We start from the raw sequence: 16,604 nt of genomic DNA on the forward strand, positions 1-16,604 counted from the left end.
AGGAACGTTCATCTGTCACGCAATTAGAGTCAGGAGCATAATTCACTTAGCTGCGTCTCACACAGGTGTGCTATTAATACCGACGGGCCACCAAAAGCAGAAAAAATCAAACAAGAACAGGAGAAAACGATGGCTGAAGACTCATTTGGCAAGGGCATATCGTGCCTACATGGGTTCAACGATGAAATGTGCTGATATCAGGCCTCATTTCGGTAGAATGATGAGACTTTTAATGCATTTTTAGACACTGGTCATGATATTGTAGGGGTATTTTGGGGTGAAGGGGTGTTATTTTTGGTTTTTCCGTAATGAGATGTAGAATTGAATAAAACGTCCATGCAAAGGGACAAATAAGATATCTCCTCCTGTGAGGGACAGAGACGGTGAAGGACCCAGACACCCTATTTGAATCAGGTGATAAGCATGTGGAGGACTTGTACACATACAGTAGTGTTCTGCTGGAACGTATCATGATAGAACATCATGTGTTGGCACGTGAGGGAGCCTAAAGACATCGTACGAGAGAACGTGACAAGGCCACGAACAACAAAGCACATTTCATGGATGTAAAGAATCGTTTTCTACCACAGTCAAGGATTTGCTGTTATTTCCTTCCTTCCTTTGCTCCTTGCAGCCCGACGTTTCGGTTCTGTTGCCCCTGGACGAGCCCGCCATTCACCAGCCCGTCTCTGCTCACATGGGGGTGTCCATGCGGGGCCTGGAGATTTTCTACTAACCTCTGACCTCCCGACAACATCCCGCCTCTTGACCCCTCTCCCCCAATTCCCTGACAACTCTCCGACCCAAACCACCACCACCACCACCACCACTGCTACTACTTCTTCTTCCTCTTCCTCCCCCCACTACCACCACCGTGCCCCCTCCACTTCCTGTGGCACTTCCTGTGCGTGACAGGTTGGCGTACTGGCTCGTCTTAGCTTCCCCTCCTTTGTTCCCAGCTTGTGTCGAGGCAGTGTTGCATGTTTTTTTCCATGTTTATTGGTCTTGTTTTGTCATATTTGATGTGCTGGTGCTTTAAATTGAGCACAAAATAGTTTTTAAGCACCCCTCTGTTCATCACTAAGGCCAATATAGACAAATCTTGCATTAGCCTGAATATAAGACACGGTTGTCTTGTACACCGGAAGGGGCGTTGCAAAGGAAGGAGACGCAGGCTAATTGGGAGGAGGAAGTCTCAAAAGTGAGACCTATACGCTGCTCATGTTCTCCTTCCATCTCATAGGAGCAGATCCTGTCACACCACAGGGTTGCAGTCGTAGAGATGCAGTCGTCATGTCTGCGGGGACCAGCGAAGCGTTGATTACTTTGCGTGTAAATCACATCACAGGAAAGAAGGAGCCAAATAAATGACTTTTTTAATTGGCACACTCTTTCCCCATTAGTGTCACGTCGTCCCTCTGGGGTGACGCGGCAGCATGAAGTGTTCAGTTCAACGCAGACCCCGCCCCAAAGAGTGACTCATTAGATGGTTTTGATAGGATAAGAGAGAAAGTCGTGATGGTTTTAGAGATGACAGAGGTGGGGGACACATGCAGGTCACTCAGCCTGGCAGAGGCCTTGTCTTCTTTTCAACCTGATTTTGAATGGCCTCTTTCATTTCACGCATTTTATTTGCTCGATTTTATTTTATTTTATTTTCATGAGTGTACTTTTTACCAAGAAGTGTGAAGGCCACGCTGAAGAGAAAAAAATAGTAATATTACGAGAATAGGATTGTAACGTCAAGACAATACAAATATAGTACACTATATTGTATGATTCAGTGTGTGTGTGTGTGTGTGTGTGTGTGTGTGTGTGTGTGTATAGTAAGCAAAACCTCCCAAATCTCCCAACTTTACAGTCTTACGTTGTAACATCAGCAAAAATGTTTATTTACTGTATTAAATTTGGAATGCTTTCACATTTTTGAGAAAAAAGTGAAATGACCAAAAAACACAAGACAGTTGTTTTTATGAGAAAGAAGTAATATTAGAATCAAGTTGCAATTTGTCCCCGTTTTTCACCGGGGTTACCAGTGATTATGGTAAAAATCCGCAATTAATTGATACATCCATACGTAAAAAATATTTTTGGCACTTGGCTTTGGACAAAATTTTTGACCAAATATCTGACAATACTGTGCCGTGATTTTTATATTGCGAATGTGCAGGGATTTACTGTATCAAATTTATTCTTGTCATATTAGGACTTTTTTGAGGTCTATTCAGGGCTTCTGGAAGGGAGGTTTTGGTCCTGGTTGTGGAACTGTGGACCAGCTCTACACTCTCGCCAGGGTCCTTGAGGGCGCATGGCAGTTTGCCCAACCAGTCTACATGTGTTTTGTGGACTTGGAGGAGGCATTTGACTGTGTTCCTCAAGGAACTCTGTGGGGAGTACTCTGGTAATATGGAGTACCGGACCACCTAATTCAGGCTGTTGGTTCCCTGTATGGCTGGTGTCAGAGTTTGGTTCGCTTTGCCGGCAATAAGTCGGACCCGTTTCCACTGAGGGTTGGACTCCGCCAGGGCTGCCCTTTGTCAACGATTCTGTTCATGACTTTTTTGGACAGAATTTCTCGGCGCAGCCTGGGCATTGAGGGTTCCAGTTTGGTGGCTGCAGGATTGAGTCTCTGCTTTTTGCAGATGTTGTGGTCCTGCTGGCTTCACCGAGCCGTGACCTTCAACTCCCACTGGATCGATTCGCAGCCGAGTGTGAAGTTGTCGGGGTGAGGATCAGCACCTCCAGGTCAGAGTCCATGGTTCCCGCTCAGAAAAGGGTGGAGTGCCATCTTCGGGTCGGGGATGAGATCCTGTCCCAAGTGGAGGAGTTTAAGTGCCTCGGGTTCTTGTTCCCGAGTGAGGGGAGGATGGAACGCGAGATCGACAGACGGATTGGTGCAGCATCTGCAGTGATGCGGACTCGTCATTGGTCCGTTGTGGCGAAGAGAGCCAAAAGGCAAAGCTCTCAATTTACCCCTCGATCTGCTTTCCTACCATCACCTACGGTCATGAGCTTTGGGTCCTGACCGAAAGGACATGATCACGGGTACAAGCGGCCGAAGCGAAACCATAGGGTGTCTGGGCTCTCCCTTCGAGATAAGGTGAGAAGCACTGTCATCCGGGAGAAACTCTGAGACGAGCCAGATGAGGTGGCTCGGGCATCTGGTCAAGATGCTTCCCGCACGCCTCCCTGGGGAGGGCACGTCCGACCAGTAGGTGGCCTCGGGGAAGACCCAGGACACATTGGAGAGACTATGTCTCTCAACTGGCCTGGGAACGCCTCGGGATCCACCGGGAGGAGCTGGATGAAGTAGCTGGGCAGAGGGAAGTCTGTGCTTCCCTGCTTAGGCTGGGAACCTGATAAGTGCAAGAAGGTGGATGAATGGATGGATATTAGGATTTTAGTCTTATCATTTGTCTTCAGCGTGGCCCTGATACTTCTTTGTATCTTTCCCTTCCCGTTTGAGATGCTCAGTTGGTATTAAACAGACACTCACTCCTTCCCGTCTTCTATCCACCCACAGGCCTTCAACAAAAACAATCTGATTCTGGAGGAACGCAAGAAGTACTTCAACCCGCAGCTGTCCGGGAAGACCTACACCAACGCATACTTCACCGACCTCAACACCTACGACGACTATTAGACGAATTCTGCCAAACAAACCTCCTTCGCCATCCCGTCTTGACTTGAATCCTTCTGGTGTGTGTGTGTGTGTTTTTTTTCGTGCGGAGATTTGTGACACCACGCGTGGGGCAGCCTCGCTCTGAGACTCTTGGCAGTGGAAAAACAAAAAACTGGTCGTCATGCCAACAGAGCGGCCCACTCTCTCAGGTGCCTTGCGGTACATTCGGAAGGAGTATGTGGGAAACACGTGGGGAAAAACATGAAGTGGTGGCGCGGCGGGGGGGGGGGGGGGGGGGATCTTTGAACTGTCCTGTGACTCCTCTGGAAGAGCTGCGTTTTTTGCATGACTCTCATCCATGACATCTTTCAGTTTGCATGATGGCATTCCATGTTTTTTTTGGGGTGGGGGAGTGGGGCAGGAATTAGGATGTAGATATTTCCAGCCAGACACTTTTTTTTTTCTTTTTTCAAGAAGGGATTGCAAAAAAATCTATATTTTAATTCAGTGTCTTCAGTGTATTCTGAAAAGTGAAATGCAGTGCGCATATCAGCCTGTATCAATTCAGTCCCATCACAGTACTTTTTATATTTTTTGTAAAAAAAAATCAAAAAAATGTAAAGATAATAGTGGTTGCTATTTTTTTGTCTTTGTATTTGTGGGAGCAGGATGTGAATGAAGCGCATTGACTGTAGCAAACATCCTCGCCTCGCCAGCCACCCCGAGGGGACTGCAAGGTGGCGCTCGCGTCATCAAGAGGAGATACCGATTCAACGTGCATAACCAAATATGAGGTTATTGGGTTGCGACTAACTCTTTTTACATGTCTGCTTGTGTCACTGTGCTTAAATTAAACGCTGCTTCGTACACGATGCGCTTGTCGGAGTGCTAAGTGTCTAAAATTCTCCACCAAAGAACTGGAACTGTGCGTGATCCCAAACAAGGACTAAACTAAAAAGCAAGCAAATGTTTTTGTACTTGACAAAATCATTATCTTGTGCAAGGGTACTTAATGCAGGGGTGTCCAAAGTGTGGCTCGGGGGCCATTTGTGGTCGGCAGCTGTTTTTTTATTGGTTTGCGGCACATTCTAAAAATTTTATGGAACCAGAAAACCAACAAAAAAAAATTTTTAAACCCAGCAATAATGGAAAAATTAGAAATTTTACATAAACAAAGGCAAAATATTGTGAGAAGAAAGTTATCAATTTTTACGAGAATAACGTAATCACGTCATTTTAGTAGCATAAAGTTGACATGTTAGATGTTTTTTTTTAACCGTAATATTACGAAGTTGCAAAGATTATTTGAGAAGAATGTTGAAATATTTGGAAAACAGAAAAAATTGGGGGAAAAAAAGAGCAAAGTGCAAAGTTGATAATAATAATTGGCTTTTCCACCTGTGTCACAAAGCTGGGATGCAGCGTTTTCTTGAAATATCTAACTTCTTAGCATAACTACATGTGTTGCTTTACTAACATAAACGTGGCATTCTTTCATTTTTCACTGTGGCCCTCGCTGGAAAAGGTTTGGACACCCTTACCTTAATGCTTTTGGAATGCAACAGTGTAGAAATAAAGCATAGTGGACCAGGAAGTTTTGTGCACCTGAAGGATCCAAATGTCATGAGGGTAAAGGAGAGAAGAGGAGACGCAGCGGGGAGCTTTCTGAGGTCCAAACCCTTAATGTGTATGATGGTGTGTAATACCACACACGGCTATGTTTCCCATCAACCTTCAACCTGACGTCCCATCCATGTGCTGAGGGTAATGGAAGGCGTGTCATTAATCTTAGCGCTCTTAGCCTGGACAGACGATCTCCATCCAGCTACACAGAATCAATCTCTTCCTTACCTTGACTTCATTCTAAGCAGCACAGCAGAGGGTCAGTGTGTGTTGGAGCCTACTTCACTAAATGACGTGTTTCCACTGTCCCCTCCACTCTCACGCTGATGACTCATTCATGGTAAACCATTTCTTTGATGTTTACACACTGCGGCCACACCTTTGGCATCTTTGTGGCAGATGATCTTGGCGCATCTTTTTGGCATTTTTCCCACATAACCTTTTTCCAAGTAATAAATTTGCTGGGACTGCTAAATGTCACAAGTAGAGTTGATGTTGCATGTGTCCTAGTGGCTCATGTAGAGCCATGCTCAACCCTGAATAGCACCACAAATATAAAGACAACCCGCAATATAAGACAACCCTCAAATATGACATAGCCCCAATTATAAGATGGCTCTGAATATAAGACAACCACGAATATAAGATGACACTGTAAGACAACTCTTGAGACAACCCTCAATATCATACAATCCTGAATATGCAATAGCCTCGCATATAAGTCAACCCCAAATATAAGATGGCCCTGAATGTAAGACCACCCCTACAGTAAGACCACCCTGAATGTAAGACACCCAAGTATAAACCCTCAATATAAGACAACCCCGAATATGATATAACCCCAAATTTAAGACAACCCTCAAAAGAATTGCATATATGAAACAACCCCTAATATGACAACCTCAAATATAAGACAACCCTGAATATAAAACCGCCCCGAATATAAGACGACCTGGAATATAGACAACCCTGACTATAAGACAACTCTCAATATAAGACAACCCTGAATGTGATATAACCCCAAATATAAGACAACCCTCAAAAGAATCGCATATATGAAACAACCCCTAAGCTGACATCCTCAAATATAAGACAACCCTGAATACAAGACCACCCCGAATATAAGACGACCTTGAATATAAGACAACCCTGACTATAAGACAACTCTCAATATAAGACAACCCTGAATGTGATATAACCCCAAATATAAGACAACCCTCAAAAGAATTGCATATATGAAACAACCCCTAACCTGACATCCTCAAATATAAGACAACCCTGAATACAAGACCACCCCAAATATAAGACAACCTTAAATATAAGACAACCCTGACTATAAGACAACTCTCAATATAAGAATGTGATATAACCCCAAATATAAGACAACCCTCAATAAAAAGAATCGCAAATATGAAACAACCCCGAATATAAAATATGTCGACTTTGAATACAGGTATAGGAAGACAACCCTGATTAAAAGGGTTTTTTTTCTCGGGAAAAACAACAACGTAAGATGCATCTGCAAACCACCCCATCACTTAACCTCAAGAACCCCATTCGTCTTACACAATATCTGAAATTCAACCTATCAAATATCAATACTGCTGATCCTGTTTTGAAAGTGATGGGGATCTCAAAAACAACAGTATACAATTCTTCTCATGGATCATACATCCAGTATATTGACATACTGTATACCTGCACTGATGCCAATATTGATCCACAAACATCCAGTCTAATGTGCTGAGCGTCACAAGCTCAATTTCCATCTACTCTTGACTTTGTGAAATGGATTCATTCACAGGCCTCTCCAAACACGAGAGCAGGCGTTGAGGAGCTCAGTTAATTATCCTGGGAGGCAAACAAGGTGAGTGACTGTCACTGTCGCATGAGAACGTGGAAGCTTTGGTGCTTCTCGTGACAACTACAACTTGGGCCACTTTCACTTCTGAACGTGCACGAGTTGCACAAAGTGATGACCGTCATGCAGTAGAGATTAGCGGCGGGTAGTTCATGAACGATCCGTCTTTTAGAGCACTGAACAATTCTGCTTTTTTTTTTCTCGTCTGTTTTTCTGTAAAAAAAAAAAAGTGCGGTGCAGAGCAAGTGAAAAGTACCTTGGTGCATAATTAGGAACTACACGCTGGAAATGTGAGGAAAATTAGCGACAGGTAACGAAAGCTGAGACAGCCTTTCTAAATGCGACTTACTCTTACCTGGATGCTGTTTTTTTCCTTTCCTTTTCCTTTGGGTTTTGCTCCCTTAAAAGAGCCGTAATTCCCATCACGAGTAGAGATTCATGCAAAAGTACACGTGTATCATTAACTTTAAAACCTCTGCCTTTGATACGTGTGGTATTTAAACCGATGCGGTTGATCATCAGTCATTATTTTTCATGATATCTTCAAGAAATACTCAAGTATGTTGTGATGTCTGCTTTGCATTAGTTGTTGTTAGTCTTTGGCCAAACTTAATCTGTCATCCTGCCCAAAATCTCCCATCTGTCCTTGCTTTGTCCCGACGTCCAGGAGGGCTCACTCGGACTGATATATGCGGGTCGATAGGAAGCTGGCACGCCACTGCAGGTTCTGCTCGTGCCAGGCTGAAGAAGGATGAATGTCAGCGCCAGCCCTGAGAGATGCCACCACCGATGCCACCCCGAGACATCTGGAACCCCAGGTGTCCATCCGGCATTGCAGGAAGCCAAAAAAGTCCCAGACGGGATGCCAAGAGCTCCGTAACACTTTAGTCTGTTCCCCTCAATCAAAGCAGCTATTTAGGTGCCAAGCAAAGACGACGGCGGATATCGCCGCGGTCCAATTAGCCTCACAAGCCTTGATTCTTCCCGCCGTGCCCAGCTGCTTTGGTATCCGCACACGGGGAGAACAGACGAGCTCTGTCACGACGAGGGAGGCCCAGCAAGGCCAGTGAAGACTCATAAAAGGTCCTGTCAGGTGCGGCAGCCTCTATCAAAGTGCAGTTGTGTTGCTTTAATCAGATTTTAACAAGCTATTCATTATAACGTGGCCTGGAGGGAGCTCTGCTAAATCACTCCAAAATCTGCATCATTCATCATGGGTCAAATCAAACCAACACAGATATCATGTTTTAGGGATTTTTTTTCAGTACTCATCTTGTTTATTCCTCGTGCCTTTGATTAAGGGTCCCCTATGATGCAAAGCGACTTTTTAATGGCTGTGTGCCACTCAAATGTGTCCCTAGAGCCTGTTTATGAGCACAGAACGTGAGAAAAAAACTATCCTCACTTTGCTCCAATTTTGAGGTGCTCCCCTAGTGAGGTGAAGTATACACCCACCACTTTGTGGAGGACAGCTTTGAAAAAAAATATATAGACAGGCTTTGCTACACATCTTAAAATAAAACCCGGAGCTCTGCCAACTATCCATCAGTGGGCTGCAGACGTGGGAGCTGTAAGATCCTTTGTGTGTTAATGTGACTAAACACGGTTGTTAACATTATTGCAGCCCTCTAGATATGAAATAACACCCCTATAGTCACTTTACACGCCTATTACCCAATATAGTAGACATAATATGAGAAAATAAGACATAACAGACACACGATAGCATTGGTGAACTTTTGCATGACCGTGTTAATGTGACTAAATACCGTTTTTAACATTATTGCAGCCCTCTAGACATAAAATAACACCCCTATAGTCACTTTACACGCCTATTACCCAATATAGTAGACATAAGAAGAGAAAATAAGACAACAGACACATGATAGCATTGGTAAACTTTTGCATGATCGTGTTAATGCGACTAAATACCGTTTTTAACATTATTGCAGCCCTCTAGACATGAAATAACACCCCTATAGTCACCTTTATACGCCTGTTACCCAATATAGTAAACATAATAAGAGAAAATAAGACACAAGACATAATATAGACACATGTTAGCATTGGGAAACTTTTTGTATGACCATGTTAATGTGACTAAATACTTTTTTTAATATTATTGCAGCCCTCTAGACATGAAATAACACCCCTATAGTCACCTTTACACTCCTATTACCCAATATAGTAGATATAATAAGAGAAAATAAGATACATAAGACATAATATAGACACATGATAGCATTGGGAAACGTTTGCATGACCGTGTTAATGTGACTAAATACAGTTTTTAACATTATTGCAGCCCTCTAGACATGAAATAACACCCCTATAGTCACCTTTACACTCCTATTACCCAATATAGTAGACATAATAAGAGAAAATAAGACATATGGACACATGACCACACTTTTGCATGACCACGTAAATGTGACCGTCCCTCAAAAGCATCTTATCAGTATCAGTGGTTGGCCATTTTTTGTCCAGTTTAACCGTCAAATATATTCCATCTCATCTACGGAAGACACTGGCCAATGACCGTGGCCCCCGTCACCACCAGTCTTTTCTTTTTTCTTTTTTTCTTTTTTTACCTTTAGTGAAAAGTCTCAACATGGGTTTAATGGAATGTCACAACACTTGATAGAGAGGTTCATGTTCCCGCTGGATTAATTGTAATTGGTCCAATGATCCCGTGATTTTTTTTTTCCCTCCCCCCCGTAGCCTCACCAGCGGGTCAAATTTTCAATTTCACCTGTGAAATATCATCATATCATAGATATCTGCAAGACTGATTGCCACGGTATTACATCTTTGTCCCCCGCTGATCCCTGAGTAATGAAGAAGGCGGCCGGGCACCCAACGAAGATATGCAGATAAAACAAAACAACAAAAAATAAAAACATTTTGATCATTCATTCAAAATTGACATGGAATTATTTTCTTTGCAATTGTTCCACTGTAGTTGTATGCACATTGTGTTCCACGTGTTCCACCTGTGCTCGAAACGGGGTCCGCAGAATGAGAGTCGAGAGCGCTAGCCGTCAAGCTAAAATCAGAAATGTGAGCTCAAAAACTGCATATTTGTACCGTCGCTGAATTCTTATGTGTAAATCAGTTGTCAGGGGGAAATTTGCTGCTGGCTTCAAAAAAGATAAGCGACAGGACAAGTTCTATGAGGGATGTAATTTAATAAAACTTGGAGACGTGTCAATACAACCTGAGCAGATACGTAGCTTCAAGACAAAATGTCTGACCGTTCCTGCTAAAATATTAGTAGGAGTGATCTCCTCCTCCTATGAGCGACAGAGACGAAGGGCAGACTCATCAGCATGCCCGGACACCCAAGCGTATTTGAATCAGGTGATAAGCATGAGGAGTCCTCTCGCCTCGAGCAGATAATCCTAGCAAGTCAGTGTTGGTGTGTAATTAGAACTAATATTAGTCAAATCAAATCATTTATAATATAAGAAACATATGCTTTGCTTTGTGTTGTGAAATATTTTCACAACACAAAGCCTCAACCTCAATGCACATGTGCACCATTTTTAATGGAAACATTTTCATTACTTCAAAAAGACTGAATGTGTGGAATATTTTGAAATAAATCATATGAAATGGGGCATAATATATACTTTTTTTCTGCAGAATTACTCGTGTGTTCAGCATTCAGCACAATAATAATTCAAATGTTTTTGTATTTATACCTTTGACATTAGACAGCAGTGGGACAATGCAGAAACCAAATGAGTCTTTCCATAACTGATGGAAAGATTTGGCAGAAAACTTTGTCACACGGCATTATTTATATTTAGTATCAGTTTGGCTTTCGACCTCATATCTTCAAAATAAATGTCAGGTTGACAGCTTCAAATCTCCAGGGTGTAAAATCCATCAAATCCGACACTTGAGGGTGTCATGCAACAGTCCCCCCCCCCAAAAAAAAATGGTCTCTTGACTAAAAATAATAATTCTGCACTTTGTGACTCAGCCTTGGTTCTGTCTCATTAGAGGAGGCGTAGAGGTCAGCGTGAAATGTTTCTGCTCACCTGCTGAATGACGAATGAGCTTTTCACAAGCCACCGCGCGAGGGAGAAACAAGTTGAAGGTGGATTTAAAAAAAAAAACAACAAAAAAAACGCCTGGTGCTGTTTTCTCGTTTAAACACAATTTTAGTGGCATATTAAGGATGTGCAGTCCACTCTCCCTCCAGGGTAGAGTTTGTGATTAATGGCGGCACTCAGGATACTTTAGGCAGTGAACACGCACACAACTTCAGCTTGTAAGAACATTGATTATCTTTAACTAGAAAACAGTGCAAAATGAGCAAGTGTGACTGGTTATCCGTTTAACTTCGTTTTCTTTATCACGTCCCGGGAAAGCGCGGTATTGAGCTAAAATGCTGCAGCTTCGTAGTGAGAGTAAAAAAAAAGTTGAGTTATTACCAGAAATGTTTAACATCCTAACCAGAAGCGTTGCGTCCTTTTGTGTTGTATTGATTCTCGTATTAAAACGTAGGCATGTTGAGGGATCGATTTTATAAAGCGTGTGGGAATTAATGGTGATTTTATGCCATTCTAGTTATGCTGTATCGAATAGAAATACAGTCTTAATATTGTGTTGCCTACAGTATTGTAACATACGATAACATATGCTTTTATTAGTCCCACAAGGGGACATTTCGGTCACGCATGAGTGTTATGTTAAAACACAAGGGATTTTCCTGCATTTTTATAACTCAAAAATCTACTAAATAAAATGTAATCTCATGACATAAATAGACAAATGGGGGCTGCAACTTCTGTCACCCAATTATCCACTTTGGTTTTTTTTGTGTGATATTAAATTAAATTAAATTAAATTTAATTTAATTTAATTTTATTTTATTTTATTTTATTTTATTTTATTTTATTTTATTTTATTTTATTTTATTTTATTATTTACTTCTGATATTTGCAGCATTTTCCCATTCAAAGCATGCAGCATGATTTTACACATTCTACCGTTTTCTTTATTTGGCTTGGCTTCCACACAATAAAACCAGGTCAAAACCGGTCTCACGCTGCGACCGACGTTTTCTCAGGGTCGCTATGCCTTTCATTGAAGTCGAATCGAGCAAATGTATTTTTATTGAATGCAAAAATAACCATTTCTAGCACCTGTATATCATGTTTTTAGACATACATTCACACAATTACGTGTTCATTGTAAATCACATCCACTGTATTTGAATGTCATTGTAATGTCATTTTCAAAACTTTTCAGTTTTACGGTTTCACATTTGAAGTTGGTCTGTCCTGTTTGATCCGTTTTGTGGGTGGTAAAAATGCACATAACCTTGATTTTTCTGTGAGTTTTGCCATGTAACATATCACAAAATAAGACATTGTTGTGCTCTTGACTACGCAGTGTTCGGCCCCATGACAAAAATACAAAATAATTACAAGACAGGCTTTGCTACACATCTTAAAATTGTACATCCAGTATATAGTTTTTTGGCAGTGAACCACTATTCTGCCCACCCAGTAGCAATAAAGTGGATTAAACTAAAGCAGCAATCTAGACAAGGACATTAAGCCACTCCCTCATTATGTTATCAATGTTAATTTATTCTAAAAATAACCAATACCGGGTCTACTTCTTTCCAGCGAACAATTAGACCCCACGCTTTACTGCCCTTACTTCACGACCCCTCATTTCCTCACCTCATTAAATCCATCTTGTCTACTAATGGCCTCGTGATGAGCTATTGATCTACAGGAAGGCCACACAGGAAGTACTCAACCAACACAAGAAAAATACAAAAAGTGTACCACAAAACCTTCCAGTAGGGAAAGAGCAGAGCAGTCGTTGGCAGTGTTGAGCTTGGACAAGCTGGAAATCGGAGAAAATAAATTGTTGCTGGTTTATATATCACAACATGTCATAGACATCCCCAGAAACCATGCAAATACGCCACCTAGAGGCTGTGACCGGTAGTGGTGCATTCCTTCCACTTGCTTTCAACTTTCAAAACATTTTAGAAATATAATGAATGTATCAATGAAAAATACTGCAACATGTTAGTGTACTTCGAATTTTCCATGGAGAAAAATCAATCTTAACTTTTTTTGTGTCTGTATCTTTTTATTTGTCTTGTACATACACTGAGGTTGGCAAAATAAATTTAAAACAAAAATTACTTATTTCATTTTATTCACCACTGTCGCTGGTCACCGGGGGTTGTGGTTTTTTTTCACATTTTTATTTTCCAAGGAGGAAAATCAATCCATTTTATTTTACACATTCTTTCAACACTAATTTCAAAAGGTTATGGAATGGAATATGTTCCTTGTTTTGTAGATAGGCCTTCAAATATATCTCAGCAGTTATTTACAACAGAGGGAAAATATTCCATTCCGAACATTAGTGTAAATTTAATGATTATGGATAAAGTTAAAAAAAAATCACTTTTTTTTCCAAGAAGGAAAATCTTTTTATTTAAGTTGTCCTTTGTGGCTCCTCGGATATTTTGTTTTTGTCTTAAATGAATCTAATACCAAATGGTGTGTATTGTGTAAAATGTACATGTCAAAAATACATGATATCAAAGGTTTATTATTTAAATGCATTTATTTAAACCTCAATGAACAGCTCCAAAAATCTATTATAATATAATATTATATGATAAAACACAAAAAGTCCCATCTAGATCGCCACATTAGGTCAAAATAGGTTGAATCTCTTCGTGCAAATTTCTCACAAACGAATCAACTCGATGAACACCACGGCGTGTTTAATCCCGCCCCACCCCCTGCACAGTGTGGACACAGAGACGCCGCCACACATGTTGACCAATGACATTCGCCTTTAACAGAAAAAAAGACGAGGAAAAAACAAATCGGCTCCCAATTGGCTCCCAACGACGCGAGTCGGCTCTTACAGCCGATTCGTTCGCGACCTACACATCACTCCTCAATGAGACGTGCCTGAAATCACAGCGATCGAGTTGAAGAACTACCCCGGTATGAAATATGACATAAATGTTATAAAAATATGATTAATCTACTCATAGTGCTGTTTAATACATGCTGTCACCATGCTATCTTGTAATATGTTTGCTACACTATACATTGCTGGATATTTTCTTAAAACCAATCGGAGTATAGAATAGAATAAAATAGAATAGAATAGAACTTTATTGTGTGTTCTACAGAACAGGAATGCTGTTATGGAATAATATGGAAGTGCTGTCGAATGTTATACACCACTGTGATATTTTCTACTATGTAATGCTGTGCTAAAGTGTGTAAATGGCATGCTAAGTGGCGATTAGCACAATGCTAATGCCCCTGGCTATTCATTGTGTTAGCATTGCGTAGTAACAGTGCTAACACATGCCCATACCCATGCGCGATACCTACGTCCTCCCTTCACACATTTTTAAGATGGAGCATCTGCACCGTCACGTGCTGTGGTAGTTATTTCTTTTAATGTATGAACATAAATGGTCAATAATCATACTTCATATATGTTACATATTGGGGGGTTATTTTATCAGTGACTCTTATGAAAAGACTTAGTTAGCATGCGGATGCTTCTATCGTCTTATGACATCCACCGAGACTGAACTACGTAAAAACTTAAGCAATGCACGTAGCGCAGATGTAAACGCCATATCCGGTTCACACAAATAAGTACAATAAAACACATAAAGTGCAGTGAGATTTCAGCGTAAACAACCATAAGCAGAGTGTAATGATGGATTCATCTAGACGATTCAGCTATTTTTTTTTCTAAACGGAGAAATACCATCCATCCAAACATGTTCCTAGCAAATGCTTTTCTGTGTTTGTTTTTTTTCAGTGGCGAAAAAAACTTTAAATAAGTTATGGAACCAAGAAAAGACTGGTAATAAATTATCCACTTGCACCATGGATGTCATATAAGACAAAAAAAGACTTGATTATGTTGTAATTTCTCAAATCTTAAAGTTTTTGGGAGCGGATGGGGCGCAGTACATTGCTGCCAAAAAATAGATCGCCCGGATTTAGACGCATTCCGCACATGCGTTTCCGGTACGTATTGCGTAGTGACAAGCACAAACGTCACACGTGTTACAGGCCTACTGTGAGCACATTGTAGGTGCTAATGGAAGCTAGCTAAGCTAAGTTACCATTCCTGTTGATTTATTTATATATTCAATTACTTATTCCATTTTGGATATGAAAACCTTAACTTGATATAGGAGTGTGTGTATAGTTCAAATAGTGTTTAAAAAGGATAACTACAGATTTAAAAGCTGTTGGCGTGTTGTATATTCTGTGATGATACATGAAAATATATTTTGATTAATAGGAGTGAGTTGATTTCAAGTCACGTGATGAACAAACTAGAATATTGATGATATTTTCTACACTGTGTGTGTAGATTGTTTTTTTTTTCTTCTTGAGGACTGTGATTGAACTTGAATCTGGACCGTGAGGGTTGAGTGGCGAGCCAAACCCCAGGAACAAACGAGTGGACAGGACGGGACTGTGGTGTTGCCAGCTGCGGCGTCTACCCCGAGGACATCGGACTACAAATTCACTCCGCATGTGATTCAGATAAGACACACGAAAAAACTACCCGGAGAGTAGCAGTAAGAGTAACAAGATTAGTGTGCAGACACAATTTAAAGGGACACAACCTCTTTTTTTCCCCCATTTATTTGAAGAACGCTACATTTTATTTTCATTTATTGTAGGGCTGACCGATATATTTATGTTGAATATCGATATACAATATAAATCCCAATATTTTTCTCAGAAAGTGAGTTTAGACAAAGTCAAAGTCAAATATGCGTGCAAATTAGTTTCATTCAAATTTTTAAAAATCTTACAGAAAATAGCCCCTCAAACAAAATAGTTAATTCTTTTTGAAATAAGTGTAGAAAAAGTCAAATATAACCAGTCTTCTTTATTACAAACCTTTAGCTATGCTGAAATCCTCAGCTAATACCAAAAGAACAAAATAATAAAAAATAATGTAATAAAGTGCCCTGAAACTGTATAAGAGGACATTTTTAAATGTCAGACGCAACTCAAAAATACTTTTTGTTGGTTTAATGCCTGATTAATCATGTTTTTCACAGCACTAAGGGTACAATTAGCTCATTGTCTCCATGTTCCACAGGAAACGATGATGCACCATCATTTACACGAACTGGGTTTGTAGTTTTCTTTGGTTTACCTTTCGGTGGCATATCGAATGTTGTCGGTCAGTTAAATGTGGCTTAAATGTAGCCACTCCTCGGTGTTTGCCGCAGATGGTGCTTGGTGAGAGGTGGAGCTTCTCCGGAGCACAGTCGGAGCTTCTCTGAAGCCTGGTGCTGGCCACAGCCGCTCCTGGTGCGAGGTGTAGTTGCTCTGAAGCCCGGTGTTAGCCACTGCTTGGCCAGGTGTGAGGCGCAGGCGCTCCGAGGCCCGGTGCCAGCTGCAGAGGGCGCTTATGGCGAGGGGTAGCTGTTCCGGGGCTCGGTGT

The 16,604-nt window shown here is 41.2% G+C and overlaps 2 protein-coding genes across 6 annotated transcripts in view; both read left to right on the plus strand.

Moving 5' to 3' along the window:
• The window catches only part of sema5a (sema domain, seven thrombospondin repeats (type 1 and type 1-like), transmembrane domain (TM) and short cytoplasmic domain, (semaphorin) 5A), a 133,092-nt gene extending 129,204 nt beyond the window's left edge, over positions 1 to 3,888 (plus strand). For 3 of the 5 annotated variants that reach the window (XM_054765309.1, XM_054765310.1, XM_054765311.1), the window contains one exon: positions 3,524 to 3,888. In XM_054765309.1, coding sequence (XP_054621284.1) covers positions 3,524 to 3,643 — 120 coding nt within the window. In that variant the 3' untranslated portion in view covers positions 3,644 to 3,888. Of the gene's footprint in view, positions 1 to 634; positions 916 to 3,523 lie in introns of all 5 variants that reach the window. The other 2 variants (XR_008567328.1, XR_008567329.1) reach the window with 2 other exon arrangements.
• Positions 1 to 16,604, plus strand: part of si:dkey-118j18.2 (uncharacterized) — a 192,338-nt gene that overhangs the window by 160,156 nt on the left and 15,578 nt on the right. The gene's annotated exons all lie outside the window — the stretch shown is intronic.

This window comes from Dunckerocampus dactyliophorus, chromosome 21, assembly GCF_027744805.1.
Source record: "Dunckerocampus dactyliophorus isolate RoL2022-P2 chromosome 21, RoL_Ddac_1.1, whole genome shotgun sequence".
Classification (NCBI taxonomy): domain Eukaryota; kingdom Metazoa; phylum Chordata; class Actinopteri; order Syngnathiformes; family Syngnathidae; genus Dunckerocampus; species Dunckerocampus dactyliophorus.